The 17,849-nt window shown below is 36.6% G+C and overlaps 1 protein-coding gene across 1 annotated transcript in view; it reads right to left on the minus strand.

Moving 5' to 3' along the window:
• Nucleotides 1-17,849, minus strand: part of KHDRBS3 (KH domain containing, RNA binding, signal transduction associated 3) — a 199,861-nt gene that overhangs the window by 87,139 nt on the left and 94,873 nt on the right. Inside the window, exon 5 of the mRNA XM_011938134.1 lies at nt 10,595-10,734. Within this exon, the coding sequence (XP_011793524.1) occupies nt 10,595-10,734 (140 nt within the window). The remainder of the gene's footprint in view (nt 1-10,594; nt 10,735-17,849) is intronic.

Consider the following 17,849-nt stretch of genomic DNA (forward strand, 5'->3'; position numbering starts at 1 on the left):
GAAAATATGTAATATCCAGAATGGAGACAGCATAAGGTATTAAAATATTTTAATATTCTTCAAATTAAAGTTGGGTGAGGGAAATGGAAGATGGGAAGCAGCTTTTGTTTGGGGTTTTGGATGTGTGTGGCAAGTAAGGCTGTAACCACGTTACACAGGGCATGCTTTGACTACTCAGGGGCAATCTGTAATATTGGCAGTGCTGCCCCCATCTGACTAAAGTGTAGAGAAGGCGCTTTCCTGTGCCACTTAAGTAGTAGTGGTAGTGACATTTGAATTAGATCTGATTCTAAAGCTCTCTTTTCTATGTGCTACTACCCTTCAGGGGCAAAAAAAGAAATTTTTTAAATTCCAGCAGGTAATAAGTATGCAAATTAAACTGTTAAACATGTATTCAGTCCAAGGCTAAATTCATAGTACTTTGCTCTTAGTGTTATGGGTAATGGGAAGACCACATGGAATATATAACCTGTGGTATTGGGGTGGTGGTGGTAAATGTAATCCTGACATAGGAGCAATTACAGATTTCTTAGATTTTTAAAAACCTGATCTCCACTTATATCAGTGAATATTTATTGAGCACATGCTGAATTTCAACACTGTGCTTGGACCCAACAATACAAAGGGCAAAAGGCACATTCCCCCTCTACTATGAGCCCAAGCTAGTCTGTAGATTAATAGACTTAGTAATTGCACTGTCATATGGTCCTAGTAACAGCAGAGTACAGCACGGGGTGGTAGATGCTCAGAAAAGATGTATAGTACCCAAACTGGAGTTACTCCATACTTCTGGAAATAGTACATTTCAATAATTAAACAGAAGGGAAATATACTAATGAAAATGTCTGATGCAATCTCTCCTCTGAGGGCTTCAGGAAGTGCTTACGCAAGTGTGAACTGACGTGTTTTCCACATCTGAGAACCTCTTTATTCTCTGTATCTAGGATGGAGTTTTACTCAGTTGCACCCAGAGTTTTCTGACCCAAACCATTGTTAACAGTGCTATTAATAATCCCAAGGGAATAGCTTAAAAGCTCTTGGCACAGCCATTAACACAGTTCCTCATCATCCTGACAAGTGGTCAACTCCAACTACAGTCAGCTGCAATAGGTGTGTCCAAGGGTGTTAATATGCAGGCAGTTAATTCAGAGGTGTTCAGGAGTAATTATGCAGTCAATGAAGACTGCCACCACTTGGGGTGCATTAAAGGATCCGTGCTGTTTTATTTAGCAAAAGTAAATGTGACTGTTTCTTCTATTAACTGTTTATTGCTCTACCAGCCAAAGCACTGGCTTTGTAATATGCATGTCTGGATTAAGTACAATTGATGATGTACTACTAGGTTTGAGTATTCAAACAGACCTTTTTGTTTTTAAAACCATCTCAGCTCACCACAACCTCTGCTTCCCAGGCTCAAGCGATCTTCCCTCCTGAGTAGCTGTGACCTCAGCCTCCTGAAAAGCTGTGAAACCACATTCGGCTGATTTTTAAATTTTTTTTTTTTTGGTAATGATAAGGTTTCACTATATAGCCCATGCTGGTCACAAACTCATGGGCTCAAGTGATCTTCCCACCCTGGCCTCCCCAAGTGCTGGGACTACAGGTCTGAGTCATGATGCCCAGCCAAAATACAACTTTAATAATGAAGGCTTTGTTGTTAATTCCTGTCTATCTCAGCATTTCTTTTATCAACTGATTTATTTCATCCTCTACTGTTTCTAGTTTTATATTCTTGGGAGTCTTGAATTTACTGTGTTCAACTGAATTATGAAGATATTATTATAATACTTTGGCTTTGGCTTATTATAACATTTCAACATTAAAAAATCAAGTAAGTTCCTGCTCTAATGTGAAGAACTTCAACTTTAATGTTACATTTATATTCAGAGAGAATGCCTGCTAATAAGAAATTTAGCATATTCAGCAAACATTAGGAATATTATTTTTCAAATATAAAGCTACAGAGGAAATGTAGGAGAGCAACAACTCAATTGAGGGAGTTAGGTATTAATCCGGACTCCACTAACAACTAACTGCCTAACACTTGAAGAAGATGTATAACTCTACATTTATAGTCTACTTTCATCATCTATAAAATAGAGATAATAATATTTAGCTTATACATGGCTGTTGTGAGGCATTAGCCACGCATATGAAATTTCTGGCACACGTGTTTTCTCAAAACACACAAGGTTCTACTTCTGGTATAACAACATAAGCTCCAACCAAATCAAACCTTGGGCAAAAAACTAAACTTTGGATAAAATACAAAAAGCAATTAATTGAAGTTACTGGCTAATGACTAGGTAGATTCCAAAGGGTTATGACACTTGAGGAAAGGTAACGGAATGAAGTGACTTCTTATGATGTTTCCAATGAGGACAGGCTGCAGGGGTCATGCTGAGCAGCTAAGACTCCAGTGGAAAACTCTGAGTCTTTGCACTGGATGAATCACAGGCCAAAGTTTCCAGCAACCACAGCTGCTGGAAAGTGAGGAAGGAAGTGTAGAAGGAAAAGAGCCAGAGATAGGGAGCCACCAACTCTCCAGTGACAACTGAACCACAAACGCACAGGGCAGACTGCAAGTATCCCTGAAAAGGACGAAGGAGCTCATCTGAGATTTTAGCTGCTTACCAAGAGATACAGTCTGCAGTTGGAGTTCAATCAAGCTATCTGCTTAAACAGTCTTAAAAATAAAATAAAAACAACACTGTTTGGAGGAATATAGCAAATTCCAGAGTTTTCAAAGCACAATATTTACTCCAACATAACCAGATTAATTAGCAGACAAGGAATTAAACAAAGCTCTCAAAATTTATAATGTATAAAAGTATAACCAGGGATCTCAGTTTTAAAAATCACCCACTTTTCTTCCTTCCCTCCCCTCTCACCTCTTCATTCTTTCCCTCTATATAAACTCCCCTCTGGCAATGCATGCTTATCAAATTATGTCCTTGCTTAAGAAATTCCAGAGGCTAATCTTAAAGCAGGCAAGAAGCCCCTGTGGAATCCTTCCACTCAGCAGGAGTCACAATTAGTCCACCGCCACTGGTCTGAAGTCAAGGTGACAACAGCTAGGCCTCCAGGTGGGTGATTATCCATGACAGCCGCTGGAACAGGACTCGTAGCCCCTGAGCTCTGCAGCACTCCCACGGGTGTCCCACACCATGCTTCCCTTTAAAAACCCTCAGGTAAATTTTAAAATTTAGAACGCTAGTTCGTCATCTTCTCAATTTGTTGGCTCTCTAATGACACCTGCTTTTCTTCCCATCAACCTTCACCTCCTGTATTTGCCTCTTGTGTTTGACTTTTGAGCAGCCAGCAGCCAAACCTGGGTCTGATTACAAAAGAAAATATCCTGGTAACAAATGAAAAGATACAAAAATCTCAGCAGACAAATAAAAACTATTAAAAATCAAATGAAAATTTTATATCTGAAAATATAAAGGATCTGAAATGAAAATATCATTGGTTTGGCTTCAAAATACAAAGGAAGGAGGCAGTGAACTTTGAGGCTAGGTCAAGACATAGACTAGTCTGGAAAACAGACAAAAAAATAAAAAAAAATGAGCAGAGACTCAGCTTGTAGGACAATATCATAAAGACACTTTCCCGAAATTTCTCAGTTCACAATGTCCTTAGTGTTTCAATAATTTTTTCATGATATTTACCCCAGGCCAAACCAATAAGGAACAAATTTGATAATTAAATTGTGAGTACCAAACAACTTACACATTTATTTTTCAACACTGCAGCTGTTTGAAAAATAACACATACTATTTTACAATATGTATTATAATTGAAAGGAAATATTTCATTATTAAATAACAGCAATTATTATGCATATTGGGTGCTATGTAACTTCGCAACTTCTCAAACCATGGGATCAGATGGGACACTGTCACTCTCATTTCTTGACCCACACTTACTTTCAGATAATGTTTACTGTTTATCACAGCAGCCAGTAAAGTACCAGCGTCACAAAGATGTGACATCATGAAAATCAGTGACATATGATCTAATGCTGAAAAGAAACCATAAAGGATTATCTTCAGCTGACAGTTCCCATAGTGTGGAAACAGGGAAAGGGGCAAGTAAAATATCTGAAGAAATAGTAGCTGAAAATTTCCCCAATTCGATGAAAACTGATAAACGACCCTGGGTGACTGGGTTAGTCTAATGTTCTCACTTAAAACAAAACCACTACATTAAGCACCAGTATCTGTGAACACGCACTTATTACTCAGAAAGAGGGCATAATCTCCTTTGTTCAAGTTTCTTCTTGCTGCTTCTGGTATCAAATGTGGGGACACTGGACTGCTCCTATGTGGAAGAAAGGGCCAGAACAGCCAGAGCAAAGGCCAGTGGAAAAGCAGCACAGAAGCCACCGAGTGTTAAGAGAGGAACAGAAAGCAGCATCCTGGAGGGCTCACAGCTGTTGAGTCAGACAAAAGCAGTACCTTGACACACCCAGTCCTGCGGCAGATAAGATCGGTATTAGCAAAAGAATATTTCCCGTGGTCAACACGTGATCAGAAAGAGGCTCAAGAATGTGCTACAGCACTTTATTCACATTACTGTTTACTGAGCAATTACCATATGCGAGGTACTGGGGACACATGGGCCTTTATGGATTTGCATTACCCATAAGGAATAACAATGACAAAGCGAATAAATAAGGTAAATCGGCTTGACCAACGATACGACGCCACCAGGACAGGGTTCTGAGCCAGCTTCTGGCTGAGAGGATGGCCCCTTCACACCGAGTGCTCGGCAAGGGCTTCTCTGATCAGGTGCCTGTGTAGGCTGAGGATGCAATGCTGAGAGGGAGGTGGCCAGACAGCTGGAGACAAAGTCTCCAAGGAGAGGGAGAGTAAATGTGAAGGATCTGGGAAAGAGATGAGGTTGGGCTATTTAAGGAACAAAAGAAAGGAGACCAGTAAGGCGGGAGTTAAGACAAAGGAAAAGTGGAATAAGAGAAGAGTCAGAAAGGGGAGGAGAGTGCCAAGTGCTAGATCAGGTAAGTGCATGTGAGGAAGTGTGGATTCTCTTCTAACAGGAAAGGAGCCACTGAAGGATTTTAAGGATGGAAAACATAAGGTCACATTTAATTTGAAAAAGTCATTGTGACTGAAAATGGAAGAGTAGTGTGGTTTAGACTAGGAAGGACGGCAGAGACGATTAAAGAAAAAAATGACTTGAGGTTTAAAGGCAAAATAAAAATGACTTACTAAGGAACTGAACATGGCAAAAAGGAATGCCATTAAAGATATTATCACATCATATGAAGGCCAATTTATGGCTATTCATTGGAGATTTTTCTCACAAGTCTTAAGTAGAAATTTATAGGCTCCAGCAAGTATGTTTTTCTGTTGTATGTATTGTGACTGGTTTTGGACATTTAGACACTGGATTCTGTAGCCATATTTCCCTCATCTTTAGCCACAAGGCAACTCAATAAATAATTTCAAGACCAGTTCTGCCAACACTATGGAATGTTGTAATACATACGTTTTTGTATACTGACCTTACCCTTGGGTTTTTGTAATTTTCTACCCTAATTTGCTCATCAGTTTATTTTTACCTTAGTTTTATTCTGTGGACTATATTAGTTTGGCATTAGTTACCACCTACCGTTAGTTACCGCATGTGATTTCATGAAAAAAAGGAGTAAATAAATACAGTCGCTTAGCTATGAGGACACCTTCTAAGGAACAGCTCCTTAGGTGATCTCATCATTGTACAAACATCACAGAGTGCACTTACACAAATCTAGGTGGCATAGCCTACTCCATGCCTAGGCTATATGATACAGCCTACTGCTGCTTGGCTACAGACTTGTTCAGCATGTTATTATACTGAATACTGTCTGTGACTATAACACAGTGATAGGTGTTTGTGTATCTGCACATATCTAAACACAGAAAAGGTACAGTGGAGACAGAATAAAAGATGGAGACATGACAATATAAAAGATGGAGAATGGTACACCTAGATAGGGCACTTACCATGAGTGGAACTTGCAGGACTGGAAGTTGTTCTGGGTAAGTCAGTGAGTGAGTGACAAGTGAATGTGAAGGCCTCGGACACTACTGTAGACTTTATAAACATTATAAACTTAGACTATACGAAATTTATTTTTAAAATGTTTTGCTTTCTTCAATAATAAATTACGCTTAGCTTACCGTAATTTTTAAAAATTTGTCAACTTTAATTTTTTTTTAACTTTTTGACTGTTTTCTAGCAACACCTGGCTTAAAACACCTGGCTTTTGTGAATCAGTACAAAAATATTTCCTTTATATCTTTATTCTATCAGTGTTCGTCTGTTAACTTTTTTTTTTATTATTTTTAAGCTGTTTTTGTATGCAATTAAGATACAAACACATATTAGCCCATAGCCTAGGACTACACAGTATCAAGATCATCACCCTCACTAGGCAATGGGGACTTTTCAGTTCTATTATAATCTTATGGGACCACTGTTACATCTCCAGTCCATCCTTGACCAAAAACGTCATTTCGCGGTGCATGACTATTTAAGTCTTTTCATCTTGTATTAAAAGTGTGACCATGTGCCATAATGAAAACACAATAAAAGTGCTAGAATGAAAATTATCTGGGAGAATGACAGTAAGGGAATGGGAAAAAAAAAACTTATTATTTATTCTGGATCAAAACACAAGGGACGGACCAATCACAGAGGAGAGGTTTGGATTATGAGAGCAGACGGCCTGGATTCCACCTGGCTCTACCAATCACTAGCTGCATGACTTTGAGCAAAGAATTTACCTCCCTGGTCTCACTGTCCTCATTTTAAAAATGGTGATGTTAACAAAACAGTGCCCACCTCGTCGGACTGTGATGAGGCATAACTTAGTTAATATCTGTAAAGTGCTTAGAAAAGTACTCAATCAACAGTAGCAGCAATATAAGTGTTTGTTAAAATGAGTTTCAATTTGGACTTGAAGGTAATAATGATTTTACAAAGGCACGGCAGAGAAACAAGTGAGCAAAAATATAGAAAAATACAAGCACCAACTTTATGAAACAAAGCTTCTACCCTTTGTTTCATAAAGGGTAGGTTGTTAAATGCACAGGGTTGGTTAAATGCACAGGAAATATGGCAAAATAAACAGTAAAGACTAAACTGTAGAAAAGATTTGGGAAAAAATGTACCGAGAAGGCTTTGAATTCCTGCTGTACGAATATAAACATTGTACTGTAGAAACAAGGTGTTTAAAGGATTTGGGACCGAGGAAGACCATAATCACATGGAGGAAAGAAAGTGGGCTGTGTGTTCAGTGCCCTGCTGGTGCCTAGCATATGAGCTGCTTATGATTTCAAGTACACAGGTGGTAACCATAAGTACACAAATAAAGGCATTTAACTCTGACACTGAACCAGCCATTACTCCACCACAAACTGAAACCAGGGTCTAAAATTTGAACTTAAAAATAATGCTATCACAGAATATTAACCATCAAGACATTAAAACAGCATTAAATGACAAGCAATGCATATACTGTAATCACGAGGGATGGGTTTTCATCTGTGCAGATGGAGGTATCTGTCCAGGTATTGCATTCAAAATAAACAAAAAAACTGTTCCTCATCTGTTCATAACATTTTCAACAACTTAATTTAGAAACTGACAACTGAATTATAAATCATATTCAGTAAAAATGGCAGATCTAGTGTAAGGAATGCAATACCCCCTAAACAACAGCAGTGGGTACGCTCGATTCTCCACACTCTGTTCTGGAGGGGAGATTCATTCTGTGCTGATACTCTGCAAAAAGGTATATGTAAGAGTAATTTAATCCTAAGTGAAATATCACTGGGTTAATTTTACTACATACACACATATATAAAGATATGTATATATATAAAATAAATGTGGTAACATGCACTTTTCTGAGTACTAATCTTACTTGTATAAAGTTATATACAGCAGCCACAGGAAACTAATATACCAGGAAACTAATATACCAGGTAAATAATTTCTTATGATGAATACTACATATAGTGTTCATATATATATATATATATATATCACTAAAAATAAAGTATATATGTACATACAGAGATATCTTTTTATCTACATTTCACTAAGAAGACTGGAATGCTGACATATAAATGTCATTTCTGGGAGACTTCTGTTTCTCTTTTTAGCTTATTTTTATTTTTGTAGAGATGGGGTCTGGCTATGTTGCCCAGGCTGCTCTTAAACTCCTGTCATCAATCAATCCTCTGGCCTTGGCCTCCCAAAGCACTGGGATGACAGGCATGAGCCACTATGTCTGGTCTGTTTCTCTTTTTACTTATCTATATGTATTTTCTGTTCACTTTTTGGGTGAGACTTGAGGACAGATGCTTCAGTCTCTATTATTTCAAAGAGCTAAGAGACAATGCCTTGATTGGGAGGTTTGCTATCTGCTATGGCACCAATAATGCACCTGGCCACTAGGAATCATCCTATTTACCTGCATCTACAAATAAACAAACAAACATAAACCGGTAATGTAATAAGTTTGGAGACTTTCAGAAGAGTTTTTAAAATATAGTTTGTTGGCCGGGTGCGGTGGGTCACGCCTGTAATCCCAGCACTTTGGGAGGCCGAGGCAGGCAGATCACAAGGTCAGGAGTTAGAGACCAGCCTGGCCAACACAGTGAAACCCCGTCTCTATTAAAAATACAAAAAAAAAAAACAACAAAAAAAATAGCCAGGAGTGGTGGCAGACACCTGTAATCCCAGCTGCTCGGGAGGCTGAGGCAGGATAATTACTTGAACCCAGGAGGTGGAGGTTGCAGTGAGCCAAGATAGTGCCACCGCACTCCAGCCTGGGTGACAGGGCAACACTCCATCTCAAAAAATAAATAAATAAACAAAATAAAATAAAATATATTTCGTTGTATTTGGCTTGTAAATGTACAAGCTCCCATCACAACAAAGATAAAACTAACTAGACTAGTAGGCCACTCAAAATTATCCTGTCCTAACCCCAGGAACCTTATCTAGAAAAAAAAAATTTCTAAATAAGGTTACCTTATCTAGTTACGTTACCTTATCTAGAAAAATAAATTTTACAGATGTGATTTAGATCTCGAGATGGGATTACCCTGGTGTGCCCTAAATATAATCACGTCTCCTTGTAAAAGGCAGGCAGAAGGAGATTATAGATATAAGGGGAGAAGGCCGTGTGAGGATGGAGAGGCTAAAGCAATGTGCCTACAAATCAACGAATGTTGCAGTCATCAGAAACTGGAAGAGACAAGGAAAGGAATCTTCCCTAGAGCCTCCAGAGGGAGAACGACTTTGCCAACACCTTGACTTTGGCCTCGTGATAGTGATTTTGGCATCTGGCCTCCATAACGATCAGAGACTACATTTCTATCATTTTCAGCCACGAAAAATCTGTGGTAATCTGTCACAGCAGCCACATGAAAATAATGAAGCAGGTAAGTAAGTTCTTAAGATTTCAAGTAAATTTAATGGTATAAAAAATAGAAATGATTTACCATTTACTGAGTACCTACATAAATTATCTCATAAAATCATCAGTAGCAACCCTATTACTATTAGCTCTTTTTATTAGTAGAGATCATACCCATACCTATGTTTCTTGCATAACTGCTCTGACATTGCTCTGATCAGCAATGCAAATTGAGGAAGTGACTTTTACTCTCCCAAATAAACTTAGAGATGTACAAGAATGTTATTTTAAATTATTTCATGCAGAATTCTATCTAAAATAAAAATTTATCCATAGTCATTAGTTTAATTGAAAAATTTGCATTACTTCTTTCCACTGACTTCAAAGATTGAAAAATTAAAAATAATTCTCAAATAAATTTGGATAGTCATGTCAGATTTATGATTTCTTTAAAACATTTTTCCCATTAACATTAATCACCAGTCCAAGGACAGAAATAAAAAATGTGTGTGCCTAGACCACCTCAGGAATTACAGATACCACAGAGCATTTACAGTGAATAAAATGGCAACAAGCATGTGGACACTGACTTGGTGTCTGACATTGTGCTTAGGATTGGTGATGTGGCAGTGAAGTAGCCTGATGGTTTACTCAATGGCAAAACACAAGTGACTACTGGCCCAATCTTCATATCAATGTGATTACTTACATAAAAAACAAGTCTTGTTTAAAAAAATTAATATTATAGTGAATAATAATATTCACCTAGAATCATCAGCTAATAAGTGTCACAGGTTATATTTAAGCCCAGGAACATCTCACTCCAAAGTAAATCCCCTTAATATGACATCACATTGTTTGACTGTAGACTTAAAAAAGTTATGATTATGATTTTTAAAGTGATGGGGGTCTCACCACATTGCCCACGTTGGAGTGCAGCATTGCCCACGTTGGAGTGCCTATTCACAGGCACTATCGTAGCATACCATGGCCTTGAACTCCCGGCCTCAGATTCCCGAGTAGCTGGGACTACAGGCATGTGCCACCATGCCCACATGAATACAAGTTTTGTTCAGATAGAACTGTTTTTCGCTACTAATAAAGGAAATATTAAAACTGCTGCCACGGTATGTTAACCTAAAAAAAAATTACACCTACCTGGTTATTGCTGGGGCTGGTACACCTCTTGTACGCAAGGTGGGTTTCCCTCGAACCACTGGAACATCTGCATTTTCTGAACCACCATTCAAATATGTTAATTCCTGGAGCTGTGCTTGTCTGATCTCATCATTATAATCCTATACAAAAGACAGAAGATAGCAAAATTCACTTCATATTAGAAATACAAAAATATTTAGAACAAAAAGCAAGTAATTCTTAATAGAAAAAAGGGTTAGGAAAATAGTTGAATCAATTTACAAAACAATAAAATAAAAATTTGCTAAAATAAAAATGTGATAATTAATTTTTGTAAAAAAGGAAGAAAAAAAACTATAGCATTTTTTCCTCAAGCTAAAATTTTCTATAATCAGTCACTAACCCTTCTCTGGGCATACTTTGCAACTGAGACATTTATAATAAAATTAAAATATCATAAAACTGATATATGGGTGTTGTTATTTGCAACTCAATTCAATTAGCAGGTATTGATTACCTATAATGAACCAAGTAACAGAGAAACAAAGAGGAATTAAGCAATAGCCCAGCACCCAAGGACTTCAATGTAGCAAAGAGGAAGAATATATATATGTACAACAGGATAGCCTTCATGTAGTTAAGAACCACAGGGACATAGGCTTTTTGCACATTTCCAATAGAAAATTATACAAGTTGTGAAATTCAACATTTTCAGAATTGAATACATAATCTTATTCCTGAAAATTTGCTCTTCTCCCTTCACCTTACATTATCATCCAAAGATTCAACTAAGAAACTCTAGGGGTCATCCTTGATTTCTCCTGCTTCCTTAGCACCCTGAACTCCATTCAACAATTATCAACTAAGACATGGGTAAATGTAAGCGTAATCTATTTTACAAAAAAGGGAAAGTTCAGGTCTAAAGGATCAAAAAGGAAATAGTAAGTTCATTACAAGAAGTGCTGCCTCAGGATGAGAACTAAAGGGCTAATATCCAAAATCTACAAAGAACTGAAACAAATTTACAAGAAAAAAGCGAACAACCCTATCGAAAAATGGGCAAAGGATATGAACAGACATTTCTCAGAAGTCCTAATTTCATGGGATTCATTAACAGTAAAGCCACTACTGTCAGAAATAGTGGTTTGGGTGAAAGGTAGAGATGGAATCCGTTTCAGTGGAATAAATAATAAATAGCAGTAAGCCAGAGAAAGTAAAGGCAGGCAGCTTCTTCCAGCTGTATGGGCACAATGAAAATGAGAGAGAAGATCATAGTTTTCAGGGAGGAGCAGAGGATTTTAAGACAGAAAAAACATGAGCAAATAAGAGTGTAAGTAGAAGATTTAGAGGAGACAGATTCCTGCATTATTTATTATTTAGAATTAAAAACCTGAAAGAAATTCAGGGAATTTATTTTAAAAATACTACCTCTTTTCAAAAGCAGAATGCAAAAAACTGACTTGAAACTTGTAGCAGAAGGCATTCTGGAATTAAAAAAGATATGAACACCAGTCAAAAAGAAAGTTAAAATCATAATCAGCTAACACTTGCAAAGCAAGAAGAAGAGAAGGCAAATGAGGACCAATACAAGTCACTGTGATTGACAAGGAAAATTAAGAATGGAGTCAATATTTTATTGTAAATATAAATTACTTTCCTGACTTATTTCAGGTATTGTGACCTCAGGGGAAGCATCTGGTTCTTTCCATCATTATTTCAACCTCTCTAAAATAAGCCTATTAGTATGTTACCAGCCATTTTACTGGAAATGTGTGAAGATTAACATACACTTTGTAAAGCATATTCTAAATAAGTGATTTGTAAAGCTCTAAATATAATGTGCTATATAAATGGTAAACATTTGACCTGGTGAAAAGTTAGGAGGCGTAATACCAAATTGTATGAAGTTAAAAATAGATTCATGCAAAAAGAACACAGTCAAAGCCCTAATCAAAAACAACATTAAAAAATACTGTTCTAAGTAAGGTTAGGTGATTTTAACAGTATCACAAAAACTATAATGTCCATTTAAAATACCATCTTTGAAAAACTACATTTAAGAAATATGGAATTTGAATCAATCACATCTGAGGTTAAGCCTAACTTTTTTTTTAACCAACTGAACTTCACAGCTATGTGATTTTAGGCAATTTTTAAAAAATTCTAGGTGACTGTTTCTCCTGGTGTCAAATGGACCCTGCTGATATTACCATTATAGTTAGAATTTTCTTGGTCTTTGAAAAAATGCTTTTAAATTAGTAGAGAATGCAAATCATTCATAGTAGCCTACAGACTAACTTATTTTTGTAATTTTGCATTTCAAATTATCATTTTTAACTCCCCGTCTAAAAAAGTGAAACTATTACAACATTAACAGCATCATGAATTGTGAAAAGCGGAAAAGCCATTAAAATTTTGATTAAATATGTGTAAGCAGGACTTGACTATCCAGTGAGCTTAGAATCTATTCAAATATATGTTAGCCTGAAGAATGGAGAAAAAGTTTTTAAATGAAAGGATTAAAAGTAACTCATAGAAATTCAGTGGGTTCTCTGTTAGGAATTTAGTTTTCAGATATATTTGCCAAAATACGCCAACAGTTATGTCCAAGGTTAATCCTAGGATCACTGTTTGTATTGTGATCTATAAGAAGTAACTTCAATGTTCATTATTTGAGGGCCAATTAAATAAACTCTGAAACATGCATATAACAAAATATTACGCAGACATTAAAAAGAATGAAATAAAACTGCATCTGCTCATAGGAACAAGGTCCAAAATCACGTAAGTTAAACACAAAAGTTACTAACAGGACATGCGACTTCTGGTACAGCTAAGGGAGGAGCTCAGCAAAGCCTCTCCCACAAAAAGCAAAACAAAAACTGACGAAACGGTTCAAAGTAACCATTTTAGGAGTCTGAAAACTGACTAAAGGTACACAGTAAACTGAAAATACAATGTATTTATTCATTAAAAAGTGCTACATTTCAAGTAAGAAAAATGAGAGTCTGGCCTGCTTGCCAAAGGATGAACCTAGTATTGCCCTCTTGGGTGGCGTCAAGAAACGGACCATCAGGCTGGCCAGAAACTGGACAGAGATTCAGGAAATGAGACAGTCTGGAAAAGCTCGCCACACTCCTCTGGCTGGATGGAAGGCTACGTGCCTGGACAGCAAGAAGAGAATGAGGCAAAGCTCTCCATACAACCTTTCCTGAAGGTGAGTACACATATATGCAGGGGAGACAGGAGGAATCCCAGAGCAACAGATAAGCCAGGGTGGACACGACGAGAGTCTTCTTGGTTCCACTCCCCTATGTACACACACAGCTCCATCATCAGAGGACGGAAACCTGCCTAGCACAGCTGTGTGAACACGAGCTCCCGCTGGCGGTCCACTAAGCAGTGCTGACACAGACAACGTCCCTAGCAGACCAGGTTTAAAAATAAAAGCAACAAAACAAAACAACAACAACAACAACAAAACACATTAACAGAGATATTATTAGCTGTAACTATGAGGAAGACAGGCTGCAAATTTATTACAACTAAATTATTAAGGAAATAGAAGACAAAAAAAAAAAAAACCAACTGTCAGCAACAAAAACCCCTCTGGGAAGAAAATAAATCAGATTACAGGTTTGTTATAATATGTTATTGAACACAGACTTTTCAACAAAAAACTAAGAAACATGCAAAGAAACAGGAAAACGTGCTCAGGGGGAGAAAAGCAGTACAAAGAAACTGTATTGGAGAGGAGCCAGATATTGGACTTGCAACACAAGAAAATTTAAAAAGCATATTACCCGCAATGAGAGGAGTTCAATAACAGCTATGAGTTTGCAGAAGAATTAGTTAACTTGAAGACTGGTCCATTAAAATTATCCAGAGTGAGGTACATGAAGAAAAAAGGATGAAAAATCTTGAATCTCAGAAATCCATGAGACACCAACATGTGTATCAACATACATGTAACTATAATTAGGGGGTGTGGTGGAGGGTAGAAAGGCAGAAAAAGTTTAAATAGCTGAAAACTTTCCATATTTAATGAAAAACATAAACCTATAGATGCACAAAGCTTAGCCAACAAATAGCATAAACGTGTACATCACACCCAAATTGCTGACAACCAGAGGCAGAAAAAAAATCTTGACAGCAGCAAGAGTAAAACAACAGATTACACGCAGGAGAAGAGCAAAATGATTAATGACTCTTCTCATCAAAAATAACAGAGGTCAGAAGGTAGCAAAGCAGCATGTTCAAAGTGCTGGAGAAACAAAAAACAAAAACTACCAATCAATAATTACATTATCTATTTTTTTTTGGATGTAGGTGAAATAAAGACATTCCCAGAAAAACAAAAGACTTTTTGCCAGCAGACCTAGGTTACAGGAAAGTCTAAAGAAAAACTTTCAGGCTGAAAAGAAATAACACCATATGGCAAATCTATCCACAGGAAGAAATGAAGGGCACCCAAAATAGTGTAAGTTACTATAAAAGACAACAGAAAAATACTGTGCTACAAACCAACGTTCCTCATAATTACAGATGCAAAAATCCTTAACAAACTATTAGTAAACCGTATCTAGCAACACATAAAGAATACTACATGCTATGACCAAGTGGGAATTATCCTCAGAATGCAAATGTGGCTTCACATCTGAAATCAACTAATATAATACACTATTATTCACAAAATAAAGGAGAATAAAACCACATAATCATCTCAGGAGGAAAAAGATTTGCAAAATTCAATACCCATATTTATACATTTATTCAGGATAAAAACTCTCAACAATGAGAAATATAAGAGAACTTCTTCAACATGACAAAGAGCAGCAATAAAAATACCTACAGCCAATGGTGAAAGACTGAATGCTTTCCCCCCTAATTTTAGAAACAACACTGCACTGATGGTTCTAGTCAGTATAATAAGGAACGGAATGGAGTGGAATGGAATAGAAGAGAATAACAACATTACATTAAAAAAAATTAAAGGCATCCATATTGGAAAGGAGCTAGTTAAGTTGTCTTTATTCAGAGACGACATGCTCCCATATTCCACTAATTAGGATTCCACTTAATCATTGTAATGATTCTATTTAAAAACACCACACTGTAACTAATAAACATGGCAAGATCACAAGATACAAAATCAATATACAGAACTCAAGTGTATTTCTATACACTAGTAACCATCTGAAAATGAAATTTTAAAAATTGCACTCACAATAGTATCAAAAGTATACAATATTTACAAATCAATTTTGCAAAAGGAAAGGAAAAGGCTGCCACCCTGAAAACTACAAAACACTATTGAGAAAAATTTTGTAATACCTTTTTTAAAAGTGAGGAAACATTTCACGTTCCTGGATTGGAAAACTCAAAATTGTTAAGATGAAAATTATCCCCAAACTGATCTATAGATTAAATATAATATCTATCAAATCCTAGCCAGTTTTTTTTAAACAGAAATTAAGAAGCTGATCCTAAAACATATATAAAAATGCTAAGAAGCCAGAAAAGCCAAAAAATGTTTGAAAAAGAACAAAGTTGGACAATTTACACAACCTAGATTTCCAGATTTACTTAAAGCTAAAGTAATTAAGAGCATGCTACTGGCATTAACAGTAGGCATACAAATCAATGAAAAAGAATTTGAGAGTGCAGAAATAAATCTTTACATTTATGTTTAGTAAATTTTCAACAATGGTACTAAGGTACTGAATGAGGAAATTATTGTCTTTTCAACATACGGTGCTAGGAAAACTGGATATCCATCTAGAAAAACATAAATTTAGAGATCTGAAATATACAAATTAACTCAAAATGGATTTTAAGTGAGAGAATACTGAAAAACATTTAAAGAAAACAGAAAATCTTGGTGACCTTCAGTAGGCGAAGATTCTTTTGGCCAGCCCAGATTCGGTGTGAGGGAAATTAGAGTCTACCCCTGGGGAAGGACTGTAGAGGTCATGGGATAAAAGGTGCTACTGCAGCCATCTCTGAAAAAGAGAATCTGTCTCACCTGGCTAGAGATGCACTGCCTGGGCCACACTGCATCGTCACCAAAACATACACCTCTCCTTAGCTGTGGTCTTGTCAGAGTTTCAGTTTCGTAGTCATTTGTATGAAAAACTGATTCATATCTGACTTTGCCATGAAACTCCATGAGAGATCGTGTATTTTATTAGTTCATTATCTGCCTATCACATAGCGAAGCCCTTAGAAATTTTGTTTTCAAACTAAATGAAGAAATATATTGTCATATTTGCTCATGGGAACCAAAGAAAATACTAGCCATTTCAGTTCCCAGGTTATTATATACTTAATGCAATTCCATGTCCTGGCTTTTTAAAGGCAAAAGTGATTTACATATCCTTTGCCTATAAATATAACAATTGTTTTCCTCACAGATAATATGATCACAGTACAAGTGCCGTAGTATGTAAGTCAATCCACCAAACTAGCCTAGGATGACCGAAGACAGTCTTATCCAGAGAACTATTTGACAGATGTGTCAGTTTCTCTAAAATAGTCTGCAGAGCCAAAGTGTTGAATACTTTATGATTCTTTTTACCAAGAGCATGCAAATGACATAAAAAGTCCTTTTATCAAGAGCATACAAATCACACAAAAGACTTAAATCAATTTTTGTAACAGAGGTAGAGATGTATTCCCTTTAAATTGTCACATCCTTAGCAATGTCAAGGTGTCTGCAAGGGTTAAAACAGATAGTCAATTTTTAACAAAACATCCAAAGTACTTGTCAGAAGCTAGCTAAATAGCCCATCCCCTCTGTGCTCATTACGGTTATGTCTGTTACTATATTTATCATGTTGTACTGAAATCATCTATTGATGTTCCTCTTTTCCTCTAAATTACATAATATATTACACTAAACGAGGGCAGGGACTGCTTTTATTCAAGTCTGCATGCCAACACCAAGCACAGTGCATGGCACACAGAAGGCACTAACGGTTTTGTGTTGGAGAACAAAAAATTTGTAAAGTGTCATATAAAATCGTAGGAAAAGTGTTTCAAAACCTGAACTAGTGATTGTGCTATGCAAGTTTTTTAGCTACATAACCTTGGCCATATTATTGAATCTTCCTGAAATTCCAACACCTCAAATATAAAGAAGAAACAATGCCCAGTAATTCACAGGGACACTGTTTAAGGTCTACATGAGGTGATGTCCATACAGCTTTTCAGCAGAAAAGGAGCTATGCAAATAACAGTTACAGACAAGAATTATCAAGGATTAAAGTAAAGACTT

The sequence above is a fragment of the Colobus angolensis genome, unplaced genomic scaffold, assembly GCF_000951035.1.
Source record: "Colobus angolensis palliatus isolate OR3802 unplaced genomic scaffold, Cang.pa_1.0 Scaffold17, whole genome shotgun sequence".
Classification (NCBI taxonomy): domain Eukaryota; kingdom Metazoa; phylum Chordata; class Mammalia; order Primates; family Cercopithecidae; genus Colobus; species Colobus angolensis.